This window comes from Gorilla gorilla, chromosome 18, assembly GCF_029281585.2.
Source record: "Gorilla gorilla gorilla isolate KB3781 chromosome 18, NHGRI_mGorGor1-v2.1_pri, whole genome shotgun sequence".
NCBI classification, from domain to species: Eukaryota; Metazoa; Chordata; class Mammalia; order Primates; family Hominidae; genus Gorilla; species Gorilla gorilla.
In genome coordinates this window covers 85,989,409-86,011,693 of record NC_073242.2, presented here as the reverse complement: position 1 = coordinate 86,011,693, position 22,285 = coordinate 85,989,409, and the positions used below count along the sequence as shown (strand labels likewise).

Below are 22,285 nucleotides of genomic sequence, written 5' to 3'. Positions count from 1 at the left end.
GCCCACTAACTGTCAGGCCCGGCGGGGAGATGAGGAGGCAGGAGAAGAGCCCGGCCCCCAAGACCCTCATGGCCGGCCAGGGGAACAGGAGGCCAGGCCCTGTGAGCCCTGGCAGAGCCTTACCGATGATGATGAAGGCCACGGCGATGGCGTAGGCCAGCAGGTAGCCACGCACGGGCTCCTTGTTCTTGCCGTAGCCTTTGCCGAAGAAGCCGATCAGTGGATACAGCTGGTCCTCGCAAAGGCACTGCAGCACCAGATGCCGCACTCACCCCTGGGCTGGGACCTGCCACTTCCCCTTTCCTGGGGCCACCTGAGCTCCAGCCCTGGCTCGGTGCCCTCCGTGACCTCCCCAACCTGGGTCCTGGTGTCTGTTTCTATTAAACAGGGATGCTCACCCCCTCCACCCTCCCCACCCTACCATAAAGACAGTAAAAGAGCATGACTGGGGGGTGGATGGCTTCGGGTAGAGCTTGAATGGTGGAGTTGCGGACAGGATGCAGGTGGCACAGGTGGGAGTTTGGGGTGGGGACTGCAGGTGTTTGTCAAGTCGGAGGGGGCTGCTTCCTTCAAGAGTTTGCTGATAGCTCCTTTTCCTTTCTGGCTAGAGACCCCGGTCTAATGACACCCTCAGGTGTTTGTAGCAGTCACCCAGGGACCCGCCCTATTGTGCCTCTAGCCCAGGCTCCCCACCCTCTGTCATCTCGACCCCTTTCTGCAGCCTCACCTGGAAGACTTTGGCAGCAGAGACAAGGCAGGCCAGGGCGGAGGAGAGGGTGGCCCCGAAGATGCCAGCCGTGATCAGGGGCGCGAAGCCTGACACCATGCTCATGGTCTGTGGGGATTTGGGGCTCAGGGACTCCACGGTGGGGGCTGAGCCAGGAGCTCCCATCTGTGGCACCTCATTCCCTACTGCGGGCAGGGGCTGGGTCCTGAGCCTCCACCTGAGTCCACAACCCACCCCTGGAGATCCCAGTGTCCACCCACAGGTCGGGACTGGACAGACCTGGGCTCTGAACCCCTCTCTCCTAAGCCTAGGCCTCAACCCCCAAAACTATGTCCCCCCAACAAACTTCCAGGCCTGCAAGGGGCACTGCAGCCTCCACCCAGCCCCCACTGTGTCTGGTGGGTCAGCTCTCCTGGCAGTACCTGGTAATAGTTGATGAGGCCGTAGTGGCAGCTGTGCTGCTGGGTGCACTCGGTGAAGTTCCAGCCATAGCTGCAGGCCAGCCCCTCGCAGGCACCCCAGCCAGGGGTCACCGTGTCATTCAGGACCCCAGAGGCATCACGCACCACGCAGGAGCCTGAGAGGAGGAAGGAGAGCATGGGGAGGTCTGCCTTCCCTCCTTACTTTGTCCTCTTCCAGCCCCACCTCTGCAGAGGGCGAGGTGCTGCAGATGATGGGCAGCTGTCCCTTCATTATGCAATGAGAATGATGACAATGAAGGTGTGCCCGGAGCCATGATAAGTACTTTACAATAACCTACGAGCAGGCATTACTATTATTTTTGTTGTCGTTGCCATTTTACAGAGGCGCAGAGAGCTTGAGTGACCAAGATCACAATGTCCTCCTTAGATCGGAGACCTGGATCTCAAGCCTCCAGTGGCTGTGAGCTGGACCAAGTCCCTTGGCCATTTGTGAACAGCTTGCCTCAAACGGGGCCACTGGGAGGAAGTACACCTGTGAGGATCTCAGTTCAAGACAGGTGTTAACAGCCCAGGCCTGGGCTCAAAGCCTGGCTCCACCATTCAGTGGCTGTGTGACCCTGGGCAGGTCACTTAACGTCTCTGAGCCCCCATTTTCTCCTTGGTGAAATAGGGAAAATGACAATGATAGGACTGGCATGCAAAGGGCGGGGCACATGGGAAGTCAGTTGCTGGTATCATTATCATCATCATCATCATCATCATCATCACTCCTAGATTTGTCCTGTAGGATCTTCACACTCATGAATCTGGGCCTTCAAGGGACCCAAGGAGCCTGGTCTGACCCCACCACGCCCACTGCCATAAAGATGCTCTGATCATTGCCAAGATACCCCAGAGATAGGTTCAAGGCTTCACATCCTAAGGTCACCACACCCTCCCAGCCCAGCTCTCCCTGTTGTTAGAGAGTCGAACCCCACCCTCTGATCCCTTCCAGTGGTCAGGGTTTTGGGACACTGCAGGGTGGAGGCCAGGTCCCTCCCCCTCCTGACTGGCTGGGCCGGCCACTTACCAATGGTGGCTGAGATGGCCAGGTAGGAAATGGTCGTCCAGAAAATGGCCATGAGGGTCCCCTTGGGGATGGCTATAGCAGGGTCCTGCAGGAGGGAGGGAGAGAGGGAGGGAGGGAGGGAGGGAGAGAGGGAGGGAGGGAGGGAGGGAGAGATGGAGGGAGGGAGGGAGGGAGAGAGGGAGGGAGGGAGAGAGGGAGTCAGGGAGGGAGGGAGGAGGGAGGGAGAGAGGGAGGGAGGGAGAGAGGGAGTCAGGGAGGGAGGGAGAGAGGGAGGGAGGGAGAGAGGGAGGGAGGGAGGGAGGGTGGGAGGGAGGCAGAGAGGGAGGGAGGGAGGGAGGACATTAGGCAGCCCCTGGACCTCCTTCCAGGCCTGTCCTCCTTGCCTAAGGCTGAGGCTGGGGGCAGCAACCTCTGACCTTGGCCCCTCAGAGCCCCCGTTCCAGCACAGAGAGGAAGGACCCTCACGACTGAGGACCCCCAGAGAGGGATGAATACAACCAAGATCACGGGGCGGAGACTCCACCCAAGGCCCTGGGAAATGGAGGCAGAGAGAAGAAATTCAACAGCTCCACGCCTGGGCCACAGAGGACACTTGGCCAGGGTTTGCTTTGAGGGTGGTGAGGGCGGGGGCAGGGTGGTGGGCTCTGGAGTCGGCCTGCCCGGGTTCACTTCCAGGCGGCCAGCTGGGCAGGGGGCTGAGCTCTCACACCCCGGCCCCTCATCTGTCAGGGATGTTGGTGAAATAAATTAATCCACACTGACATCCTAGACCAGGACTCCCCTCCCCGCCAGCCCTCACGGCATGGTCAATCGTTATGCACCAATTGATTTGTCTGGTTCCTCAACCATAAATAGGATACACCCCAAATTTTCTCCTTCCGTTCTAAGAAATAGATCTCTGCTCGTATGTTCTTGCTTTCTTTTTTTTAATTATTTTTTATTTTTATTTTTATTTTTTTTGAGACAGAGTCTTGCTCTGTCACCCAGGTTGGAGTGCAGTGGCATGATCTCGGCTCACTGCAACCTCCACCTTCTGGGTTCAAGCAATTCTCCTGCCTTAGCCTCCCAAGTAGCTGGGACTACAGGCATGTACCACCACTATAGGCGCCCTAATTTTTGTATTTTTAGTAGAGACGGGGTTTCACCATGATAGCCAGGCTGGTCTTGAACTCCTGACCTCAAGTGATCCACCCACCTCGGCCTCCCAAAGTGCTGGGATTACAGGCGTGAGCCCCCACGCCCGGCCGCTCGTATTTTCTTAACAGTGATAACAAGCCTTCACGAACACAGCATGTGTTCCACTCTTCTAGGCACTTTCTCAAATGTAATTTCATGAGACGTGGCCTGGGCACCCCTGCTCAGCTGGTGGGGAAACTGAGGGCAGAGAGCTGCGAGGAGGACCCAGCTCTGGGCCTGACCACACCAAAGTCAACAGCCTCGGGCTCCAAGGACTGATCCTGGGTGCAGCAACACAGACTGGGATTTTTACAGTAAGTTCAAGACCTGCTCACTTTCCAGACACAGACTCCAACCTGAAGGCAAAGGCCAGGCCTGCCATGGGAAGTCAATTTATAAACCCCCGCCCAGCCTTCCCTGGGCTGTTCTGCTCACCATCCAGTTAGCAGATGGCACCGCAGATTAGGAGCAAGTCAAGTGTGTTGGGGGGCTGCCAGGAGGAGGTGGGAGGGAGGATGTGGCAGGCCTGGGGAAAATGGGAACAGAGGTGTAGAGCTGGAGTCTCTCGAGCCCAGGTCTGCTGGGATCTCCAAGCCTTGGCCAAGTGCCCTCTGTGGCCCAGATGTGGAGCTGTTGAATTTCTTCTCCCTGCCTCGGTCTCCCAGGGCTTTGGGTGGAGTCTCCACCCCAGGGCTCTGCAGGGCCCCTGCAGGCATGGACCTGCCAGCCCTGCCCGGCAAACCTGTTTGACTCAACTGGGCCATGCACATGGGGTCCCCAGCTCCAAAGCCAACAGAACACACCAGCCTCCCACCCTGCCTCTAGTGGATTGAATAGTGTCCCCCAAAATTCACATCCACCCAGAACCTCAGAATGTGGCCTTATTTGGAAACAGGGTCTTTGCAGGTGCAGTTAGTGAAGATGAGGTCATACCAGATTAGGGTGGGCCCCAAATGCAATGACTGGTGTCCTTACAAGGAAAGGACCCACAGATGAAAGAAGGCCACGTGAGACAGAGACAGAGATTGGAGTGATGCAGTTGCCAGCCAAGGAAAGCCACTGTCAGCAGCCACCAGAAATTAGGAAGAGGCAAGGCAGGATTCTCCCCTGGGTTTTCAGGGGGAGCTTGGTCCTGCTGACACCTGGATCCCGGACTTTTAGCCTCCTGAACGGGGAGGGAATATAGGTCTGTTTTTAAGCCACCCAATTTGTGGTCAAAACACAAATACACCAGCCATCAGCCCCCATCCTGCCTCCTGCATCTAGATCTGAGATCTCAGCCCCTGGATGTGCTGGGAAGAGGCAGGCAGAGAAGAGGTGAGCTGGGTAGAGGTGGGCTGAGATGTGTACCTGGATGTGCCTAACTCTGAGATTGTTGCCCGGGGATTTAACAACGTTAGGCGCATCCAGGTCCACATCTCAGCCCACCTCTTCCCTGCTGTGTGCACTGGGAGAAGCCCCTTAACATCCCTGAGCCTCAGTTTCCCCGTCTGTGAAATCAGAAAATAACTTGGCAGGTGACAAGTGCCCATAAATGTGAGCTGTTGGGGTGCGGGCAGGACTGTGCACAGGGGCATGCCCTGAGGCAGCACAAAACATATTTGTTAGATGATGAAATTGTGATGTACTTGAGGCCTCTCTGTTTTAGAAACTGCCATTCCGGCTCCTCTGCCACCTGTGTAGTCCTGGGCAGGCCCCCGAACCTCTCTGACCTTGGCTTGCTTGTCTATATCATGGTAAAAATGACAATGATAACAAGAAGCCCTTAGCTCCTGCTCTGAGCCAGGCACTATTCTAAGCACTTTACATGAATTAGCACATGGAATCCTCCCCACCGCCCTGCAAGATGGGGGCTGTACTCATCACATTTTAGAATTGGGGAAGCTGAGGCCCAGGGAGTTTTAAAGGGACTTGCCCAAAATGTCACAGTGAGGGCTCCACAAACAGTGGCTCTGCTGCTGAGGATGCTGTCCCACAGGATGGGTGGAGGCCATCCAAGAGCCCCTTAAAGCTTGAGGGCATTTAGGACAGAGTGCAGGCGCGCGGGCCTCATCCAGCTTCGAGACAGCTGACGCCTGCTGATTGGTAACCTAAAAAGCTTGATGAGGCATCGAGATAAATTCCCAGGCAACAATCTAATGAGACTGCATGGAATCCAGGCTGTCTGAGCACAGGCCCAACCTCTGCGGGACCTCAGGGTAGGCAGACCAGGCCTCTGCTGGCCATTCCCCAGACAAAGGAGAGGAGCCAAACCAACGGCCGTTCTCCAATTTCCAGGCCGTGCCCAACACCGCCTGGTGCATAGCTGCTTAAAGCCACGCTGGCTTCACAGTCGACTCCATGTGCAGTCCTTTTTTTTGCGGGGGATGGGGTTTGAGATAGAGTCCCGCTCTGTCACCCAGGCTGGAGTGTAGTGGCGCCATCTTGGCTCACTGCAACCTCCGCCTTCCGGGTTCTAGCAATTCTCCTGCCTTAGCCTCCCGAGTAGCTGGGATTACAGGAGCCCACCACCACACCTGGCTAATTTTTATGTTTTTAGTGGAGACTAAAACATAGTTTCATCATGTTGGCCAGGCTGGTCTCGAACTTCTGACCTCAAGTGATCCACCTGCCCTGGCCTTCCAAAGTGCTAGGATTACAGGCATGAGCCACTGTGCCTGGCTCAATGCACAGCTCTTAATTTGCTTAAGAAAATGCATCAAGGAGCGCCTTCCAAATGAGACTGGAGGTTTGGGGTAGGGGTTAGCTGTGATTTCCAGCATGGGGCTAGCTCCCCATTCATCACCCCCTCTTGCCTGCCACCTCCTTTGAGCAAAGATTCCGCCAGCTTGTCACCTTTCAAAGCCTAGCTCTGGCGCCCCCTGCACCCAGAAATTCTGCTGGAACCCCTGCCAATATCAGTCTCTCCTTCTCCCTGCTGGTGCAGCACTTTGTGCTACTGCTCAAACACTGCATTTCACCATGATTCAGTCAACAAACATGTACAGAGCACCTAGTATGTGCCAGGCTCTGAGCTGGGAGGGAATAGGGAGACAGAGGCAAGTCTCCATTCTCCAGATGCCGGGGCAACAGATATGCGTTTGGCCCAACATCATTATGCTGGGGGAACCATGACTCTGATGGAAGGGCTGGGAGAGATGATAGTTGAAGGCGGTATTTGAAAGAGAAACAGGCCAGGAGAAGTGGCTCACTCCTGTAATCCCAGCACTTTAGGAAGACAAATCGGGTGGATCACTTGAGGTCAGGAGATCGAGACCAGCCTGGCCAACATGGCGAAACCCTGTCTCTACTAAAAATACAAAAATTAGTTAGGCGTGGTGGCAGGTGCCTGTAGTCTCAACTACTCTGGAGGCTGAGGCATGAGAATCACTTGAACCCGGGAGGCGGAGGTTGCAGTGAGCTGAGATCGTGCCACTGCACTCCAGCCTTCCAGCCTGGGCGACAGACCGAGACTTTATCTCAAAAAATAAAAAATAAAATAAAATAAATAAAAGAGGCTAGGCATGGTGGCTCACCCCTATAATCCCAGCACTTTGGGAGGCCCAGGCGAATGGATCACCTGAGGTCAGGAGTTTGAGACCAGCCTGGCCAACATAGCAAAACTCCATCTCTACTAAAAAATACAAATATTAACCGGGTGTGGTGGCAAGCACCTGTAATCCCAGCTACTCAGGAGGCTGAGGCAGGAGAATTGCTTGAACCCGGGAGGCAGAGGTTGCAGTGAGCCAAGATCATGCCATTGCACTCCAGCCTGGGCAACAAGAGCAAAACTCCATCTCAAAAAAAAAAAAAAGAAAAAGAAAAAGAAAGAGAAACAGAACAGACTTTCAGGGTAAAAAAGCAAGCGTACGGAGTTGCAGGTAGAGAGCGCAGCACAGGCAAAGGCGTGGAGGAGGGACAAGGTAACACAGACAAAGCAGTAGAGCCTCAGGGCTGCAGCAGGCTCATGGGAAGGGTGGCACTGGTCAGGGGTGAGGCTAGACAGGCAGGCTGGAGCCTTGAATGCCAAGCCAAGAAGCCTGCCTGCAGCAAGGCAGTGGGGAGCCCTGGGAGGATGTCAGCCCAGCAAAGATGTGCATGAGCAAAGCTGAGCTCTTAAGGTCACAGCTGGGCCAGTCTTCCCCTAAGGTTGAGAGTTCTGGGAACTAGGGAGGAACCTAGCCATTCTGTGGTGTCCCTCAAGCCTAGAACACAGCTGGTCTTCATAAACAACCTCAGAACGGAATGGAATCAGTTGGATTGGGTTGAACTGAGCTGAGTTGGACTGGGCTGGATTTTAGAAGCCCTGCCTCCCAGGTCAGCGGCAGATGCCACTAGAGCAGGGAGCAGGATTCTGCTGATAGCCCCTGTGTGGTGCCAGGACACAGGAGGGGCAAGTATTCTGCTCACCTTGAGGTCACCAGATATGTTGGCCCCTGCCAGGATGCCTGTGGCCGAGGGGAAGAAGATGGAGAACATTCCGAAGAAGGTGCCATCTGGACCCCGCCAGTCAGGCACCAAGTTCTGGACAAAAATGTCCGCTGGAAAAGCAAGGCCTGATGAGTAAGGCTCACCTGGATGGCTTGACCCCCCTCGCTGGGACCCACTGGGCAGGCAGCCCCCGACCATGGGATTGGGTAATCCCATCCTCCCAGTGTCCACACAATGGGCCAGATTCCTGGGTAGAGAGTCCCTGTCCCCAGAGCCATGGTCAGGGCCTTGATCAGCACATACCCCGGTAGCTGAAGAAGCCTTTGGAGGCCTTGTCCTCAGATGGGGGGATCAGCGTCCCCACTAAATAGTTGGCAAAGGAGACCATGATGACAAGGAAGAACAGCACCTGGGCCTGGGGGAGGCGAAGGACCCCAGAGGTCAGATAGTCTGGTTCTACCTCTCTGGGAAGCCCCGCCAGAAAATGATTTGCCCAGGGCCCGTTTCTCCATTATTCACTCACTCATTCATTCAACACCCATTATGCCGCAGGATCTGTTCAAGGAGTTGGGAATATAGCAGTGAACAAGACTGCCAAAGCCTCTTGTCTTGGCTGATAAATAAGGAGGATGAATTTAAAGTAAGAAGAGGTTTGGGAGGCCGAGGTGGGCGGATCACCTGAGGTCAGGAGTTTGAGACCAGCCTGGCCAACATGGGGAAACCCTGTCTCTACTAAAAATACAGGCTGGAAACAGTGGCTCAAACCTGTAATCTCAGCATTTTGGGAGACCGAGGTGGGCGGATCACCTGAGGTCAGGAGTTCGAGATCAGCCTGGCCAACATGGTGAAACCCCGTCTATACTACATATACAAAAATTAGCCAGGCATGGTGGTGGGTGTCTGTAATCCCAGCACTTGGGAGGCTGAGGCAGGAGAATCACTTGAGACCAGGAGGCAGAGGTTGCAGTGAGCCGAGATCACGCCTCTGCACCCCAGCCTAGGCGACAGAACGAGACTCCATCTCAAAAATAAATAAATAAATAAATAGATAAATAAAGAAGAGGGAGTGTGATGGGGACTGGGTGGAGCTCATTTAGCAGGATGACCTGGGAAGGTGTCATCAGAGAGAAGGTGTTTAGCGGACACCTTAAGTGGGAGAACGAACAAGCCAGAGAACTGTCCAGGGAATTCAGCTCAGGGCATCCAAGGAAGAGCGAGGAGGTCACCCTCTGACAGCTGCAGGTCAGAGAATGTGGGGAGAGGACAGGCTGCAGGGGCAAGGTCCTGCCCTGCCTGTAGGGCCTGTCCGGCTGAGTCTGCCAGCAGGATCCATGATTCAGTTGAAGGCCACACCTCCCCAGGCTCCCTCGCAGCCATGTGTGACAGCGATAGTGAAACTTCCAGATGGTGCCATAAAAAGAAAGAGAAAAGGGAATTCCCTCCCTTTCATTTCCCCCTTCTTTGCTTTCCCTCTGACTGGAGGGGATGTGGGTATGGTGGACCAGGTGGACAAAGGCCACGGCGCAGGGATGGAGGGAGCACAAGACGGAAGGAGTCTGGGTGCCCGGCCCCCTGAGCCACCATGCCCACCCTGGGCCATGTGGACCTAGGTTGTCACACAAAAGAGATACAAAGCAGCAGGGCACAGTGGCTCACACCTGTAATCCCAGCACTTTGGAAGGCCAAGGCGGGCAGATCACTTGAGGTCAAGAGTTTGAGACCGGCCTGACCAACATGGTGAAACCCCGTCTCTACAAACAATATAAAAATTAGCCGGGTGTGGTGGCAGATGCCTGTAATCCCAGCTACTCGGGAGGCTGAGGCAGGAGAATCTCTTGAACCCAGGAGATGGAGGTTGCAGTGAGCCGAGATGGTACCACTGCACTCCAGCATGGACATCGACCGAGATTCTGTCTCAAAAAAAAAAAAAAGAAAGAAAAGAAAAAGAAAAGGCAGAGGACCAGGGAGGGCCCAGGCCTGGCAACCCCCGCTTCTCCACGTGACCACCTCCACGTCCCCCTCCTCCATGGCCTCCTCACCTTGGACTCCCACTCCATGCCAGCCAGGGAGATGGCCAGCAGCACAGTGACCGAGACCACGCCAATGATGCGGATGTCGTTAATGGGGTCCACGATGGGTGCCCCATACTCCTGGGGAGGGAAAATGGGCCAGGCTGCAAGCCATCCTCTGAATTCCCCATCCCCCAGACTCTGCCCACCTAGGAGGCACCTCCTGTGCGGTGCACTCTGCTAGGACGATGTTAACTCAAGCACCACCCCTGCCATCAAGTCCCCAAAGCAGCTGCTGCACGGGCCTGGACAGTGTGGCTCTAAAGGCCACACACACCCCCAAAGGGGACTTGTGGGAAAGCAATGGCCTTTATTTGATGAGATTGTCACTCTCACCCACAGTGATCAGGCTGTGGTTCCTGATGGGTGAAGTCAGGCAGAGCAGCAGGAGGGCCCAGCCCAGATGGGGTGGAGGAGAGTGCAATGGGCTGCCCGGATCCCTCTACCCAGGGTCCAGCCCCCCGGCCTCACCTGGAGCAGGTCCCGCACGGTCTCTGCAAAGCCCACCGTGTGCATGGCCACACCCACGGCATTGGCGAAAGCGAAAATGAGGCCGATGGAGCCCCCAAGCTCTGGGCCCAGACTCCGGGAGATGAGGAAGTAGGTGCCACCTATCAGGGCAGAGCCGGGAACCATGAAACCAGATGAGTTGGTTGGCTGGGGTGGACTCAGGGCAGGCAGAGGCCAGGAGAGGGTGGCCACAGGACCCACGGGGCAGGAGATAGCTAAGGCCATCTCGTGGTGTAGACAGCCTGCCTAGAGCCCTCTCCCGGAACCACAGGAGCGGCTGGGTGTCCCATTGGGTTGGGGAAGTTGGGAGTCCTGTCCCCAGGATTAGGAGCCCACGAGAGGAGGGCCTTGGTGGAAAGGGGGATGGCCCACCTGACTTGACCTTGCCATTGGTGGAGATGGCTGAGATGGAGAGGCCTGTGATGGAGGTCACTGTGACCGACAGCAGGATGATGATCCAGGTCAGGACTGCAGGGGGCACCCAAAGCTTAGGCAGGGCATTTCCCAAGGGAGGAGCCCCAGTTTGCCTACTCATTCACCATGCGACCTACGTTCATCTCCCATCTCTGAACTTCAGTTTTCTCATCTGAAAAATGGGTCTCTGTCACTTTGGGAGGCCGAGGCGGGCAGATCATAAGGTCAGGAGTTCAAGACCAGCCTGGCCAACATGGTGAAACCCCATCTCTACTAAAAATACAAAAATTAGCCGGGCATGCTGGCACATGCCTGTAATCCCAGCTACTTGGGAGGGTGAGGCAGGAGAATCGCTTGAACCCAGGAGGCAGAGGTTGCAGTGAGCCGAGACCACATGACTGCACTCCAGCCTGGGTGACAGAGTGAGACTTCGTCTCAAAAAAAAAAATGGGTCTCTGTCTACCTCCTGCCATACTCTGAATAGCCAGTGAGCCCTTGAGCCAGCATTTATTGGATTGTTAGGTATGGAGGGGAAGCTACCCTCGTTTAATAATAAAAAATAAAGTAGCAGTTACCACTCCGTGATCACCTCTGGGAGCCAAATCTGCGCTGTGTTTTTACTTGCATCCTGTAAACGCCACAACGGCTCCTTGAGGTAGGTTCTGTTATCACCCTCATTTTCCTAATGAGGAATCCAAGGCTCAGAGAGGTTAAGAAACTTGCCCAAAGTCACATAGCAGGCTACAGAGCTAGCATCTGAGTCCTATTCTGTCCAGAGTGCAGCTTTCCTTTTTTTTTTTTTTTTTTTTTTGAGATGGAGTTTCACACTCCGTCGCCCAGGCTGGAATGCAGTGGCATGATCTCGGCTCACTGCAGCCTCTGCCTCCCAGGTTCAAGCAATTCTCTGACTCAGCCTCCCGAGTAGCTGGGATTACAGGCACCTGCCAACCACGCCTGGCTAATTTTTTAATATTTTTAGTAGAGACAGGGTTTCACCATGTTGGCCAGGCTGGTCTTGAACTCCTGACCTCGTGATCCACCCGCCTCGGCCTCCCAAAGTGCTGGGATTACAGCTTCCCAAAGCGTGAGCCACCGTGCCCGGCCAGAGTGCAGCTTTCTAACCTGCACGCTTTGAGGTAGAAATGGGCTCTGAGAGGTTAAGTGGCTTACTGAGGGCAAATAGCCCTTAGGCCTGCTGACCCCATGTCCAGCATGCCTCTGCCACACCACCCTGACCCCTGTCACTGCAGGGGCCCGAGACTGAACCAGGGAGGAGAAGGCCTGGCCGTTTGGTCTCTGCACCCCAAGTTTAATCCTGCAACCTTGGGGTCTGGGAAGAACAGGATTCAGGCAAGCTGGGAAGAACAGGATTCAGGCAAGCCCTCCCTCCTCTTCCCCAGAGGGGCACTCACCGATGCCTGCCTGGGCCGTAATCCAGGGCAGCCGCAGGTAGAGGATCACGCCCCAAATGTTGAGCATGCAACGAATCTGGGAGGATAGGGGGGTCAGAGGCCACCTGGGTGGACACCCCAAGGCCAAATGACAAGTCCCTGTCCCTTGCTATGACAGGGTATCGAGCACCTAGGCCCTGGGGACACCTGGGTCCCTTCTTCACCCACTCCAGTAGGTTCCGAGTCTGGTTCTATGGGGCAAGAGGGTGAGAGGCACCCAGAGACCCACCTATCCCTCCCACCTATTTTCCCACCCTCCTGTTGAGGCCTGACGCTAGGCTACAAGCACTGTTAGCCCTCACTGTATCCATCCCAAGCCCAGGATCCTGTGTCTGCCAGCCCCAACCATGGCCCCAGTGGTCAGCAGTTGATCCAGAGCCTGGCATTTACAGGGAGCTCAGCAAATGCCAGGTGAGCCAGCGCCCCACGTAAGAGCAGATATCAGAGCTCAGGTGGCTGTGACTTCAGCTTCCAAATTTAAAGCAAAGCCAGAGGCCGAGATGGAGGCTGAAGCTTCCAGGTGGGAGGGGCTGGTGTGGTCGCTGGCCCCACTGAGTGGCAGGGCCGTTCCCGGCTTTGGCAACACAGCCCAAGAGGGAGATCCCAGCTCTGAATATGAGCATCTGGGGGTCGGGGAGGGCTCGTGGTTCAGATGGAGAAACGGAGGCACAGCCAGTTGGCAGCGTTAAGATCAGAACCCCAGCCTCCTGCCTCCCGGAGCAGGGCTAAAGCCTTCTACATCCCATAAGATCCCCTCTGTAAAGTCCCATAATGTCTCCAAAGCCAAGTGTCCTTGACTGTCTACTGTCTGGAAACTTAATCCTGCTCCTCACTATAGCAAACCTTTTCCTTCCCTTCATGGAGGAGAAAAACACATTTACGGATTTGTGTGTTTAGTGCAGCCCCCTGGTGGCTTTTTAGGGAAACACAGTTTCTTCTAATTACTCCCCCGCAGGCATTAATCTATTGTCTATTGATCTATTAACTCATTGAATTCATTGTACAGATGGGGAAACTGAAGCCCCACCAGGGCCTGAGAGTCAGAGCTGAGCCTGGATGGAGCTCTGCCACCCCACCCCCATTTCTGGACATCACGCACCACCCACACCCCACTCACCATCACCCCCTTGACCCAGCCGAAGCGCACGGGCTCCTCGGAGTTCTTCTCGCTGCTGGTGCCTGCCTCGCCCTCCACCAGCCCATCAGTCATCTCGTGGCTGGGCCGGCTGTCAAAGGCCAGGGCATGCAGGTGTCTGCCTTCCTGCTGGCAGCCCAGAGACCACAAGTCAGGCAGGTAGGGATGCTAGGGACGGCGTCTCTGCATCCAGCCCACTGACCTGCACCACTGCGCCCCATACCGAGCACCCCCCGACCCCTCAGCCCACTGGGTGTTGAGCTGCTTGAGGAGCTTTTAAAATGCTCCCTAGGCCAGGAGCAGTGGCTCACGCCTGTAGTAAAAGCACTTTGGGAGGCCAAGGTGGGTGGATTGCTTGAGCTCAGGAGTTCAAGACCAGCCTGGGCAACAAGGTAAAACCCTGTCTCTACTAAGAAATACAAAAATTAGCTGGGCATGGTGGCGTGCACCTGTGGTCCCAGCTATTCAGGAGGCTGACATAGGAGGATCTCTTGAAGCCAGGAGGTGGAGGTTGCAGTGATCCAAGATCAGATGCCATGGGAGACTGGGAGTCCTGGGCGCTCCTGCTCATAACACCTCCTCCCCCTGGGAGAGCAGTGGCCTTAGAAGTGATTAGGCAGTTGCCTAGCCTTGTAACGGGCGACAGGATTATTATCACCCTGGAGAGGTGAAAGCTTGTCCAAGGCCACATAGTTGGTCCCTGGAGGGCTGGGTCTTGAAACCAGGCCTCTACCTCTGGGGCACTGGGAGGTCTCCTAGTTTGTGCCCCAACTGACCGACGCCCTCCTCTGGGGCTTTCTTCCTGGCACTTCATCTCAGTATGGAGCCAAGGGCCACGTCTTGGTTTGCTCTGGGATGGAGAAAAGGCCTGTGAATTTAGTAAGTCTTAGCCTCAGAATCAAGAACAATTCTGGGCTGGGCGTGGTGGCTCATGCCTGTAATTCCAGCACGTTGGGAGGCCGAGGCGGGTGGATCACGAGGTCAGGAGTTCAAGACCAGCCTGGCCAACATGGCAAAACCCCGTCTCTACTAAAAATACAAAAATTAGCTGGGTGTGGTGGTGGGCTCCTGTAATCCCAGCTACTCGGGAGGCTGAGGCAGGAGAATCACTTGAACCCAGGAGGCAGAGGTTGCAGTGAGCCGGAGATCACACCACTGCACTCCAGCCTGGGCGACAGAGCCAGACTCCGTCTCAAAAAAAAAAAAAAAAGAAAAGAAAAGAAAGGAAAAAAGAACAATTCAGCCCAATTGTCATATGGGAAAAGTGAGGCCAGACAGGGGTCATGACAATCCACCTTCCAGCCCTCCACTCTTCACAGTCCAGCCTCCCGGGCAGCAAACCTGGCGAGCCCTCTCTCTGAGGTGAACCTTCCCAGGCCCTTCTTGCCCTGTCTCTTTCAGGGGTGTGCAACCTGCTTGCATGCTTCTACTCACTGGAAGCTCATTACCTCTCTAGGCCTCCCACTCTAGCTTTGGGTTGCTAGTGATTGGCTAATATACATTCCAACATGTGCCCAGATTTCTGCAGCTCCACTATTTCACTGGGGCCTCTCAACCCAGGAAGAAGACTCTCCTCCATCCCCATGGCACAGATGACAGAACTGAGGCTCAGAGAGGTTAGGTAGCTGGGTCGAGGTCACACAGCAGGGAAGTGGCCAGTCTTCTGAGACAGCACTTACCTTGAGGAAGGAGTGCAGGTCAGCCAGTGTGGGCCGGACCTTCCGGGGCTCACCAGGCTGGGTGCTGTTGGCATAGTGCTCATATGCAGGCACCACATCAATCGTGTTGTAGCCAAAGGTGCGCATGCAGAAGGTGCTGCTGTGGGTCAGGTGGCTGGGGTGGCTGCTGTCATAGGCAGCTGGTGGAGAGGGCTCATCACTGCTCAGCAGTGTGCTGATGGTGAAGCGCCCGCTGCACAAAGTGGCGTCCCCAGGCGTCTCTGTTGTGGGCAGTTCTGCCATTGTCGCCCGGGTGTCCAGGGAGGGGCCAGGGTCGGCAAGGACACACAGGGTGGTTTTATAGGCTGCGTCTGCACTGCGGAGGAGGCAGGGAGGTTGGCCTAAACCGCCCGTGGCTGGTGAGCAGGGTCCCCGGACAGGGCCGGAGGCAGAACACCATTTGATTGTGGAGATAGGGGACCCGCCTTGGATCTGGAGGGCTGGGCTGGCCCAAAGCCAGCCACTCCCTGAGTCCTGGAGTGGCTCTTCTGAGTCTGGGGGCAGCAGAGATCTTCAGCCAGGACCCAAGAAGGAGTTGTCAGAGAGGACCCTTAGGGGCCCCATAAGGGATCCTAGAGATAGCCTGGTGGCTTTGTAGCAGGATGAGCTGCAGTCAAAACTCCTCAAACACCGAGTTAAAGAAGGAAGGGGTTTATTCGGCCGGGGGGCATCAGCAAGACTCCTGTCTCAAGAGCCGAGCTCCCAGAGTGAGCAATTCCTGTCCCTTTTCAGGGCTCACAACTCTAAGGGGGTGCGTGTGAGAGGGTCGTGATTGATTGAGCAAGCAGGGGGTACGTGACTGGGGGCTGCATGCACCGCTAATTAGATTGGAACAAAACAGGACAGGGATTTTCAAAGTGCATTTCTATAAAATGTCTGTAATCTATAGATAACATAACCGATTAGGTCAGGGCTCGATCTTTAACTACCAGGCCCAGGGTGTGGCGCCGGGCTGTCTGCTTGTGGATTTCATTTCTGCCTTTTAATTTTTACTTTTTCTTTCTTTGGAGGCAGAAATTGGGCATAAGACAATATGAGGGGTGGTGTCCTCCCTTAGCCTGAGGACACACTCTGGGTCCTACTCTATGAGCGTTCAAAAACCTCTCATATTAGTATTTGGTTTTAAAAAATTTATTTAATATTGGGAGGCTGAGGTGGATGGATCACCAGCCTGGCCAACATGGTGAAACCCCGTCTCTACTAAAAATACAAAAATTAGCCGGGCATGCTGGCGGGCACCTGTAGTCCCAGCTACTTAGGAGGCTGAGGCAGGAGAATTGCTTGAACCCAGGAGGCAGAGGTTGCAGTGAGTCCAGATCGCGCCATCGTACTCCAGCCTGGGTGACAGAGCAAGACTCTGTCTCAAAAAAAAAAAAAAAATTATTTAGTAGTTTTGAATAGATGAATTATATAAATTTTTTTTTTTTTTTTTTGAGACAGGTTCTGGCTCTGTCACCCAGGCTGGAGTGCAGTGGCACAATCGCAGCTCACTGAAGCCTCAACCACCAGACTTCAAGAATCCTCCCACCTCAGCCTCCCAAGTAGCTGGGGCCACAGGCATACACCATCATGTTTGGCTAATTTGTTTTTACTTTTTGTAGAGATGGGGTCTCAAGTCACCCCTACCACCTGACCCTGGTTGCCCAGGCTGGTCTCAAACTCCTGGACTCAAGTGAGTCTCCTACCTCAGCCTCCCACCTCCCAAAGTGTTGGGATTGCAGGCATGAGCCACTGCGCTTAGCTGGTATAACATTTAAAAAGATGTATATATATATACACACACACACACACACACACTCTCACACACACAAAGTTAGTCTCTCTAGCTCCAACCTGTCTCCCAATGTCTATGTGTACCTCCAGAGACATCTACAAGTAACTCCAAACCAGAGCTCAGCAGGTCAGAATTGTAATCCATATCCACCAATAGACTGACAAGCCCTGGGGCTTGGGACCAGGCGGTGGCCTCCAGGGCCCCTAGGCATCACCCAAAGTGTGGGCCATGTTTCCCTGGGCCCTGCCTGCAGGGCCATTGGGTTATAAAGCTTGGGGAGCCAGCGCCTTTCCTGGCTCCTGAAGCCATCCCAGACAGGGCACCCCAGCTCCCATAGGAGCAGTCACCCTACCAGTGCTGGACCAGATCAGGACCCGATTTCGCCAGCACTCTGAGGCCACACCTTGCATGCAGGTGGCATGGGAGCAGCACTCTTGTCACCAGAGGTGCCTAAGCCATTGCAGGGAGGCAGTGGTGGAAATTTGAGCTGTCAGGGGATGAAAGAGGTGAGTTAGGGTCTGGAGAGATGAGTTAGTGGGCGCACACTTGATGTGTCACCAGAAATGGAGGGCGTATTTTCCCAGCTGTTGTGAGGACTCTCAGTGTCAGCCCCTATGGTGCTGGCCTCACCTGTTGTCACCTTTCCTCCAAGAGGCCAGCATTCAATGACTGACGGATGTGGCTATAAAGAGCTGACACCCTGCCCCAGCTGAGGCTTTGGGTATACACCGAAGCTCACTTCTCCCTCTGCCCAGCCCTGCTTCCTTCCCTTCTACCCACAAGTACTGACCACAAGAGGCTCCCTTTTGAATGCCCTGCACACACTCCCCTATCTTGGAGTCTGCTACTCAGGAGTGGGGTGATCTAGCGGCTGACCGGAAAATCACTGATCTCTTTGTCACCTCTGCTGAGGTTTCCATCTTGCAGCCATTCACCCAACAAACTTTTATTGACCACCCACCATGCCATAGGTGGCAATAGGAGCCAAGGACACACATGGTGGGCACTGCGCCTGTGCTCATGATGCTGCTGAGTTCGTTCAGGAAATCAGCATGGAAACAGATCAGCCCAGCTGTGTAGTGAGGGTAGCAATGGGAGACATGTCCCTGGAGGAGGGTCAGGGTAGGGACAACCAGGGAAGGCTTCTGGAGGAGGGGACCCCTGACCTGATTCTTAGAGAATAAGTTGCTCTTCCTAGAGGCAGGGGATAGAAAGGCTATTGCCAGCTGTAGACATCTGAGCTTGGCTTATGCTCTAGCTCTGGTCATCCTTGGGAGGGACATGGAGGGACATACTTCCTCTCCCTCCCTAGCCCTGCCTCTCAGGCTTGGGCTCACAGAGTTCACACAGGTCCCCCAGAGGACTGGCTCCATGGTGCTCGAAATCCTTAGGGCTCCATGACCCCCAACAGTCAGTCAGCACTGGATGATTGAGAACTCACAGGAAGGCCTGGCTGGCTCACTCTGTCCCTCTTGCTAACCTCTTACTCCTCGTCCAGAGGTGCTGGGGACAGGTGTACCCACCCAGCTGTAGGGCCAGGCAGAAGGGGTAGATGAAATGCTCAGCCTGTGTTAGGGCAGCAAACACTGTTGGGGAATCCACCTCCAAGATGAGTGTCTGGGAGTCCCACAAAATCATGGATAAGTTTTCGTACGTCAGTGCACTTTTCTAGGGAGGAGACAGAAATTTCATCCACCTTGTTAGACTCACAAGCGCAGGGATCTGGCCCTGTTTTGTTCAGGGATAATCCCAAGCAACAAAACAGTACAGAGTGGGTATTCGACAAACGCTTGTTGAATTATGAAGGGGACGCAGAAGCAAAGAGGGCAAAGGGTGGTTCCATGGAAATCCTTGGCTGACAGAATGACCCCAAGTGGGGCTGATGAAAGTGGCCACTCCACAGGCCCTCCCAGCTCAGCATTCGGCCTCTAGTTTCGCATCTAGAGGTGAGCTGAGGATAACAGGATCTCAATGACAAACCCCAAAGGTTACCATCACCGTGCACTTTTTTTTTTTTTGCAAAGCTTATACATTTACCATATGTGTTAATTTTTAAATCTTCTCAGGGCGCCTCTTAATGACCCACAGGCCTCCCTACCCACTTCCCTGGATTCCCAGCCCCTCCTCAGAGAGGCATCTGCCAGTGGGGCTGAAGGCTTGAGGGCCCCACCCTGGCTTTGTTAGGGGAGAGGATTTGTGGAGGCCTCTCTCTGCTCATTCCCTTCCATTGGGCCCTCGGGGTAGATCTTATCACTCGTCTCCCTTTTAAACTGCCATTTGACTGGCGAAAATTACAGCTGCCCTTTATCTGCTCACACCATTCCTACACACCCTGTCCCTGGGCAGCTGTGGAAAATTCTTGATTAAGATCTCACAGAGGAAGGAGCCTGAAGGGGCCTGGGCTGGTTTCCAGCAGTGCTGTGGTCCTGGGCAGAGTGAGGGGCCCTGACTGTGCTTGCCAAGGGTGACCTTGGGCAAGTCACTTGTTCCTCCCTCCAGAAAACCCTGGCCTAGACAGCTCCAAAGTCCCTTTCTGCTCTGGAGGGGTACATTTGCTGCTTCAAGAAACCTCTTCTGCCCCTCTGCCTCCCTATGGGGTAAGAGAGGGTTTTAGCAGGTCCCCTGGAAGGACTCATCAATAGGACATGCCAAGAGACTGTCAGACACCTTGTCCCAAAGCACAGACCCCCAGGAAGGGAAAGCCTGCATTTGGATGGAATTTAATCAATTTCAGAAATGTTTACAGAGGCACTCTTTTTGATGGTTGGTGGGGATACAGTGCTAGGTCACACACAGTCCCTACCTTTCAGGACTCTGGCTTCCAGGAGAACCCATGCGCCAGGCCTTTCTGATCTGAGGTTCTATGTACCTGGAGCAAAGCCCTTGATTTGGCCGCAGAGTCTCAGTTCTCGCCGTTTCTGTATGACTTTGAGCGTGAAACTGACCTGGGTGAACATCAGCTTTGCAGCAGCAAAATAGAAATGACACTTCTACCAGGCATCCCTCGCCCCTGGCTGAGTGCAGTGGGCCCCTCGGATCTCCTGGCTCTCAGACAGAACAGGAGCAGTGAAGAAACTGAAACTTTCAGCCATCAGGAAACCAGAGATGCGGAAACCCCGGAGAAGCAGAAACCCCAGATGCAGGTCCTGAAATGGTGAGGACAGAAGGCCCTGCTGCAACCTCAGAATCTCAGGGCCTCCTGTCTTTGCGGCTACAGAGGCAACTCAGCATTTATTGTGCTCCTCCTGTGTACCAAGCACTGGACCTCACAGCCTAACCTGGCAGACAGACCAGCAAGGAGATCATGCAACTGGCCAGCAGAGGAGGAAGGCTGTCCAGAGGAAGGAGAGGGGAGAGGGGAAGGGAGGTGTGTGGGTGAGGATGGAGGGGAGATGACAGGGGAGAGGAGGGAAAGGAGCTCAGGAGGGGTGTGGTCATTGCAGGGGGAGAGGCAGTGGGACTGAGGCCCACATAGTGCTGTGGGGTGGGGAAAGGAGGGAAGAAATACTGGGAGATGAGGCTAAAAGGGATCCAATTGTTTCTTCATTCCACTGCGTTTATTGAGTGCCCACTGCATACCACGCCCTGTGCTAGGCAAGGGAGGCACCACAGGGAACAAGACAGAGACCCTGCCCTTCTAGAGCTCACATTCTAATGGAAGAGACGGTAAATAAACAAGCAAGTATTATAATACATTTAGTGATAAGTGCTGTTAAGAAAACAAAGCTTTTGTTTTTCTTAGGAAGGGTACATTAGGCCTCTTTGAGAAATTCGAGCCAAGCTCCAACAATGAGAAGGAGCCACCCACATGTGAGCAGGTATGAGCACAGGGGTTCCAGATGAGGGCAAAGCATGTGCAAAGGCCCTGTGGCAGGACTGTGGTGTGGGCTTCGAGGCTGGCAAGGAGGCCTGTGTGGCTGGAGCAGAGGGACCAAGGAGTTGGCATTCAAGACATGTAAAAGGGAACATCCAGCCTTATAGGCCAGGGTTAGAAGTGTCCTATTCTATTCTACAATGGTCAGGTTTATTTTTACAAGCTTATTTTGGCTGTTGTCTGGAGAATGGGCTGAGGGAGAAGGGCTAGGTAAGACTAGTCAGTGGGCATGGTGGCTCACACCTATAATCCCATCACTTTGGGAGGCTGAGGCAAGCAGATCACCTGAAGTCAGGAGTTCAAGACCAGCCTGACCAACACAATGAAACCCCGTCTCTACAAAAATACAAACATTAGCTGGGCATGATTGCGGGTGCTTGTAATCCCAGCTACTCGGGAGGCTGAGGTGGGACAATTGCTTGAACCCAGGAGGCGGAGGTTGCAGTGAACCGAGATTTCCCCATTGCACTCCAGCCTGGGTGACAGAGTAAGACACCGTCTCAAAAAAAAAAAAAAAACCTAGTCAGGGGCCATTGAAGGTACAGGACAGTGATGGCCAGACTTGGGGAATAGCTGTGGGATGGCAGGATGGTAGGAAGGTTTGGGAGCTGAGACAGATTCTGAAGGCAGAGCCAACAGAACCAGCATGTGGATTTGTGTGGGGCAGGGTTCAAAGGAAGGAGGGACACGGGAGAGCTCTATGGGGGAAATTATTGTATTGTTTCCAAGTAGAGAACCCTGATGGGAAGGCCTTGAAGGCCAGGGTAAGAAGCCTGGCCTTTGTCCTGGGGTCTCAGGCCCCATCTGTTTCTGAAAAGCTGGCCCAGGGCAGCAGTGGTGTGGTGAACGGTGCAAGGCAGAAAGAAATGGGGCCAGGGAGGGCCAGGTGAAGGCTATGGCAACAATCAGGCTGGAACAGACAATGGCCCTGGCTATGAGTTCCAGGGCCCACCCTTGACTACTCACAGACTTCGGCATCACACTGGAACCTCTAACAAATACTGATTCCAGGGCCCCACCTTGGAGATTCTGTGGACCTGGGCAAGAGGAAGTGAGGGGCAGACATCAGAGTTTTTTGAAAGCTGCCAGGTGATTCTGAGGAGCAGTCTGGGCTGAGATCCAGTGAGCTACAGAGGACAAGCTTTCACACACAGACTCCCACCCCAACCCCATCCCCAGGTCCTTGCGTCCGGCCCGGTCCCACGAGGCTCGCCTGGAGAGGATGGGTATGATGCAACCCTGGTGTCGTGAAATAGCCGGGTAAGAGGATGCGCTGCTCGTCGGCCTGATTCACAACACCAGCTGCAGCAACGATACCAGAACTCCGCCGGCTTCCTCCTCTGGGCTGTGGCTCCTCCGGTTTTGAGACAGTGATGAACCCATACATCTTCCCCAACCAATGGCTCCCCCAGGCCAGTATGGCACCAGGGCTCAGGGGTGCATATGGTGGAATCTGGGTCCCTGCCCGCAAGGGGCTCACAGACTTGATGTTCATGGGGAAGAGGGGAACAGACATAAAAAAAAAAAACCTGTACA

At 54.6% G+C, this 22,285-nt stretch overlaps 1 protein-coding gene and 1 non-coding gene across 7 annotated transcripts in view; both read right to left on the bottom strand.

Annotated features, from left to right (window-relative positions):
• SLC12A3 (solute carrier family 12 member 3) overlaps window positions 1–15,392 on the bottom strand; it is a 50,350-nt gene extending 34,958 nt beyond the window's left edge. For 2 of the 6 annotated variants that reach the window (XM_019012769.4, XM_019012772.4), the window contains exons 1-12: window positions 15,063–15,391; window positions 13,366–13,512; window positions 12,210–12,285; window positions 10,756–10,851; window positions 10,345–10,484; window positions 9,844–9,954; window positions 8,108–8,219; window positions 7,784–7,914; window positions 2,219–2,303; window positions 1,150–1,304; window positions 728–835; window positions 124–247 (exon numbers count right to left, since the gene is read on the bottom strand). In XM_019012769.4, coding sequence (XP_018868314.4) covers window positions 124–247; window positions 728–835; window positions 1,150–1,304; window positions 2,219–2,303; window positions 7,784–7,914; window positions 8,108–8,219; window positions 9,844–9,954; window positions 10,345–10,484; window positions 10,756–10,851; window positions 12,210–12,285; window positions 13,366–13,512; window positions 15,063–15,344 — 1,567 coding nt within the window. In that variant the 5' untranslated portion in view covers window positions 15,345–15,391. Of the gene's footprint in view, window positions 1–123; window positions 248–727; window positions 836–1,149; window positions 1,305–2,218; window positions 2,304–7,783; window positions 7,915–8,107; window positions 8,220–9,843; window positions 9,955–10,344; window positions 10,485–10,755; window positions 10,852–12,209; window positions 12,286–13,365; window positions 13,513–15,062 lie in introns of all 6 variants that reach the window. The other 4 variants (XM_019012770.4, XM_019012773.4, XM_019012774.4 and 1 more) reach the window with 3 other exon arrangements.
• A 6,571-nt stretch (window positions 15,393–21,963) lies between these two features.
• On the bottom strand, window positions 21,964–22,073 carry MIR138 (microRNA mir-138). Its single transcript, NR_106311.1, has one exon. It is a non-coding gene; the product is annotated as a microRNA mir-138 (primary transcript).
• Between the last annotated feature and the right edge of the window lie 212 nt (window positions 22,074–22,285).